This window comes from Equus caballus, chromosome 2 (assembly GCF_041296265.1).
Source record: "Equus caballus isolate H_3958 breed thoroughbred chromosome 2, TB-T2T, whole genome shotgun sequence".
NCBI classification, from domain to species: domain Eukaryota; kingdom Metazoa; phylum Chordata; class Mammalia; order Perissodactyla; family Equidae; genus Equus; species Equus caballus.
This window is the reverse complement of record NC_091685.1, coordinates 6,935,112-6,940,370: the sequence shown is the minus strand read 5'-3', so window position 1 is coordinate 6,940,370 and position 5,259 is coordinate 6,935,112. Positions and strand designations below refer to the sequence as shown.

Sequence of the window (5,259 nt, the reverse complement as noted above, 5' to 3'; positions counted from 1 at the left end):
CCACCAAGAAACTGTATTTTCCAAAAAGCCCAAACAGCTTTGCTTACCTGCAAGATTTGCACGTAAACTTGGTGGGGCTCTGTCAGCTTCATGCCATTGACCTCAATGTATTGAAAGGGAGGAACATCATTTGCTTGGGCGGCCTGCTGCAGGCCACGTATCACCTCATGCACAGTGGCAGTCTTTCCTGTCCCAGGGACCCCGGAGATGTACATGCACCTAGGCAAGAAGGGAAGACTTGTGGGCTAGGTCTGTGCCAGCTGCCTCACGCTATCACCAGGCAGGAGTGTGGGAATGTGTGCCGAAGGAAGGACTGGGACCCCTGCCATGTGAGGTGGGGGCAGTGAGGGCCACCCTGGAAGCTGGTTAGAGCAGGACCTGTTTACATAGAATCATGCATTCCACAAGCAATGCTATGTGCAAACTGCCCACCCAAAGAAGGCCAGTTTCATTTTCTCTGAACGACAGAATTTCTGTTCCCATAGAATTACTTTGAAAACAAAAGCTACTTCAGAAGCTTCAGGCTTCCAGAATGATTTTACCTGTCCTCCTGACACTGGAGACAGACCCCTTGGTTGAATTACAGCACCTGAGGCGGTGTACCAGCAGGGGCCTTCTGCCCTGACCAGGCTGCCTGCCTCAGCATGACTCACCCTCCAGTCTGGTCAAGGAGTTTGCTTTCGACAAAGTTGTAGATGTCTTGGAATTCCTGTTCCCGACAGGGGAGAGACTCAGGCACCGCAGAAACATGCAGCCTACAGTTGGTGGTAAATGAGGGAAAAGGAGGACTTTAGGAGCATTTCACCATCTACTCAGTAATAAATGGAAAAGACTTATCTATAGTTTCTATATGGAACCTCAAGCACAAAAGCAAGGCAATGCCTTCATTCTCAAATCTCTTCATTTGGCCGCATAATCCCTTTCTCTACCCAAATCACCCAACTCAGTAGTTCTAACCAAGGGCACATATCCCCTGGGGAGATGTCCCCAAATCTCATGGGTGGACCTCATCTCACAAGAGACTCTGACTCAGTTGTTCAGACAGGATCTAGGCTTTATGCATTTTGAAAGGTCCCCACGTAGTTCTAAAGGGTACCAGAACTGAGAAGTAGTGTCCTGATAATCACTTCCCATCCCTGAGACGATGGTGGCAGTAGTCTGGAAACTTACTCCTTCTAGAACCTGTCCACATAGCTCACCTAGACACTGCTTGAGAGGTTTCTTCTTTCTAAACGCACATGTTCATTTTACTCTCTACCTTTATTATGTACATGAATGACTGCAAGTTACTCCCATTTCATGTGAATGAAAGCAGAGGCCCCATTTCTGCCTGTCTGAAAGGGGCCCCAAGCAGCGTCACCTTAGCCGGGCCTCCTCCAGCACGCTGGCTGGCTCCTGGGCAGCCAGGTTTCGGCTGCGGATCCGTGGAGTGGCATGATGTGGTGTTCTAGGCTTGGGCTGTATTCAAAAAAGAGAACATATTTCAGAAGGAAAAAACAAAGCAAAACCCCATTCAGGACACATCAGCAAATCTGATTCATGATGTTCTGATAAAAAGAGGTGAGGAGGGGCCAGCCCGGTGGTGCAGCAGTTAAGTTCGCACGCTCTGCTTCTTGGCGGCCCGGGGTTCGCTGGTTCGGATCCCGGCTGCGGACATGGCACCGCTTGGCAAAAGCCATGCTGTGGTAGGCATCCCACATATAAAGTAGAAGAAGATGGGCATGGATGTTAGCTCAGGGCCGGTCTTCCTCAGCAAAAAGAGGAGGATTGGCAGTAGTTAGCTCAGGGCTAATCTTCCTCAAAAAAAGAGGTGGGGAATTCCTCTTAGTTCCTTCCTGTATAAAGTACCAAGATTCTCCCTTTCTCTCCTCACATCACACATACACTTTGTTCATAGTCCAAACAAGACTTCTTATTTCTAATTTATATATAGTATTAGGATTTTAAAATAATGTCAATCTGAGCAAAGAATGAATATAAGTATGGATTAACTATTATTTAAATATAAAATATTATCTTGAAAGAAAGACAAGAAATTATGTAATTCTAACTACTCTGCCCAAATCCAGGGTAGACTAGGAGGAATTAACTGGGTTTGATTCACAGGATCCTCCTCTAGATTTCTTTGAAAATACGGTCAAACTGTAGCTCAGAACTTCTGCAATCCACAATACAGTAGTCATGCACCACACAACGACATTTCAAGTCAAAGACGGACTGCACATACGATGGTGGTCCCATAAGATCAGCACCATATAGCCTCGCTGTGTAGTAGGCTGTACCATCCAGGTTTGTGTAAGTACACTCTATGATGTTCGCACAATGATGAAATTGATGCCAGCCCTGATATCAGTTCCCACACGTTAAACCCAGCATATGTGGAGTTAAAACCAAAGCACTCTTTCTCTGCTTTCTCCCTGGCTCTCTGGCTCCAGAATCCACTCTCCACCATGGAGACAGACACAGCCAAGGACAGCCACCTGGATTCCTTATCATCCCCTCCTCCTCCCTACAAGCCCTGTCCCAAGGCTGAACGCAGGCTGGTGGGAAAGCTTGACCAGCAAGACCACTGACTCCCTCCACCTCTCTACATGCAGCCACATTCCTCACAAACCTTTAAAACGCCTTGCCTTCCCTCTTTCTGGGAGACGAGATGAAATGAGATAAATTTGAGGGCTCATTCTCATCTGCTGGCTGATATCACCCAAAATAAAAACCCTTTCCTTGCCATAAGCCTGACGTTCCAGTTTTTATTTGGCCCCTCTTGTGTGGTCAGTAAAGAACCTATGTTTGTAGGCAGTAACAATCTGGCGAGCCAGCCAGGAGGCTCTTGCCCGTGGCTCCGTGGCCCCCAGGCTGACCGGGATTTCCTAGGAAGCAGTCTAGCAGCTGCCTAGGTGATTTGCCCTAGGGACTGTCCACAGTACTTTCTATCTGGCCTGGCACCGCTGACCCTGGGCACATTTCCCTACGGCAAGGAAACAAGTCCTAGATTTGTTTGTTTGTTTTTCCTTCCGGTGAGTCAACGGACTCGGAATCGATGGACTGTGAAATAGGATAAGTCACCTCAGGGACACTCGTGAATTTCCTTCCTCTCCTCTGGGGTCCCTTCCATTCTTGGAGGGGCCATCTGGGGTCCTTTCTGTTCATGGAGGGGTCATCTGGGTGGGCATTCCGAATGGGAACAGTTGTAGGGCTTTCTACCCTCAATCTGGGACTGTTTCACTGGCACCTGGCTTTTCTGTGTCTGGATCTGTGTATCTGTCTCTGTATATTGGCATGGTAAACATGCTTTCTGTCCCCAAGTACAGCCCACTGGAGCTGATTCCAAGTACATGGTCTAATTATAGTCATAAACCAAAATCTAAAAGGGATGATTTTCTTTTGTAACACTGCATGGCCACCATATTCTTTTAACTCCCGAGAGAAAATGGGCAAACAATGGATCCTTAAGTTGGAAAATTTTAGAGAGCTCTTGTCATAAACAGCTGTTTTATTGGTACCTATGAAAAGACCAAATTAAAAGGAAAATACAATGACTAGTCTTAAAAACTTAATCAAACTTGGGGTCCCAGCTTCTTCTTGTGGTTTTACAGATGCTCATGAAAACATTAAGTTAACAAAGAGAAATCAAAAAAGGAAGAGTCACAGGACTCATCCCCACAGGATGGAAATCTTTAACTAGTTATTAAAAAGGAAAATGGGATAACTAGAACAGACATAAATAAAGTTAAAACAAAGGTTTTATTAAAACAGTGCCTAAGGTTAGAGGGGCCTAAAGGAGCCCCCCCCCCCCCCCGCAATGGTCCCCCAACGTTTAAGGACATCAGACAAACCTGTTCTATTCATGCCAGTTTGAAAAAATTTTAAAAGGTCAGAAAGCAGAAATCACAGTGAAAAACCTGACCAGCAATTGTTTATTACAACAGTTAGGCTGCTAAGGTTAGTAAAACTATAAAGATTAAAGTGTTTAAGCTAATATTACATGAAGAGGTTATGTCAACTTTGCCTGAATTTTTTTGGGGAATAAATGTTTATGTCTGGCTGAGAATGCTTTCCCTACATAATACTGTAGTACTGAAACTTGTTAATGGAATTCTATGTTATAATTAAAAGCATAAGAGTTGGTAAAATTAGGGGCCGGCTCCGTGGCCGAGTGGTTAAGTTTGCGTGTTCTGCTGCGGCAGCCCAGGGTTCGGATTCTGGGCGCGGACATGGCACTGCTTGTCAGGCCATGTTGAGGTGGCGTCTCACATCCCACAACTAGAAGGACGTGCACCTAAGATATACAACGGTGTACAGGGGGGGTTTGGGAAGATAAAAGCAGAAAAAAAAAAAAGATTGGCAACAGTTGTTAGCCCAGGTGCCAATCTTTAAAAAAAAAGAGTTGGTAAAATTAAGATATAGTTTTGTAAAATTGGTATATTTAAATGGGCTTTATGTAAAATAATTACATCTCTTTTGCCCCACTGTATTATAGATTATGTTGCGGGGATAAACATTATGTCTCACTGGGGAACGTTTCCCCTGCCTGATATTGTAAGATCATATAAATCTGCCCTTCAGGCAATGTTAATTAAACATGCTAAAGGAGATCTCACTTTAGAATGGCCAAAATGGGGCAATTTCAGTTTACCCAAACTGATGTATGCAATTGGAAAAAGCCTTACAACGGGAGGTTTGTTTTAATCTTTTGAGGCTTCTAAATCAAATCAGAAATACTTTACTGCCTCTTTAAGAAAAAATAATTGAGTAATTAAACATGCCAGCAGCCAAAGCCAAATCTGCTGCTTCTCTCTCTTCTCTTGCTGAGATTCGCCACTTCAACTCCCAAAAATTGCTGATCTAAAATTAAACAAGTGAAAATAAGTAAACTTTTGAGATAATTTGGAATTTTAATGGCCATTCTGGGGAACCTCTGTTTCAGATGAGTCCACCTTAAGGGTCACCCTTAAAAGAGAGGATTCAAAATCTCTCATAATTGAATCCAGTCTTTAATTAATATACAGTACCTTCTAAAAGACAAAGTTATTTAACATAATATAAAATAATCTTTGGTAAATAAAAGCCTGTTTAAGTTTGCTGGTTTGATTTAAAATAAGCATGTCCCCAGGCTTATCAGCACTGGCTATGATGCAGACATACAGCCTGGGTTTACCGGTCAAATGAGCTCACGTCATCTCTTACAAAATTCGTCAGCAAGAGGAATAACTCAGAATATTAGCTGGTTTTGTTTATTGTCTCATGAGGTTTTTATAG

General features: G+C 44.0%; 1 protein-coding gene across 1 annotated transcript in view; it reads right to left on the bottom strand.

Annotated features, from left to right (window-relative positions):
• Window positions 1-5,259, bottom strand: part of ORC1 (origin recognition complex subunit 1) — a 35,834-nt gene that overhangs the window by 8,889 nt on the left and 21,686 nt on the right. Inside the window, exons 10-12 of the mRNA XM_023636823.2 lie at window positions 1,361-1,458; window positions 654-755; window positions 48-219 (exon numbers count right to left, since the gene is read on the bottom strand). Coding sequence (XP_023492591.2) covers window positions 48-219; window positions 654-755; window positions 1,361-1,458 — 372 coding nt within the window. The remainder of the gene's footprint in view (window positions 1-47; window positions 220-653; window positions 756-1,360; window positions 1,459-5,259) is intronic.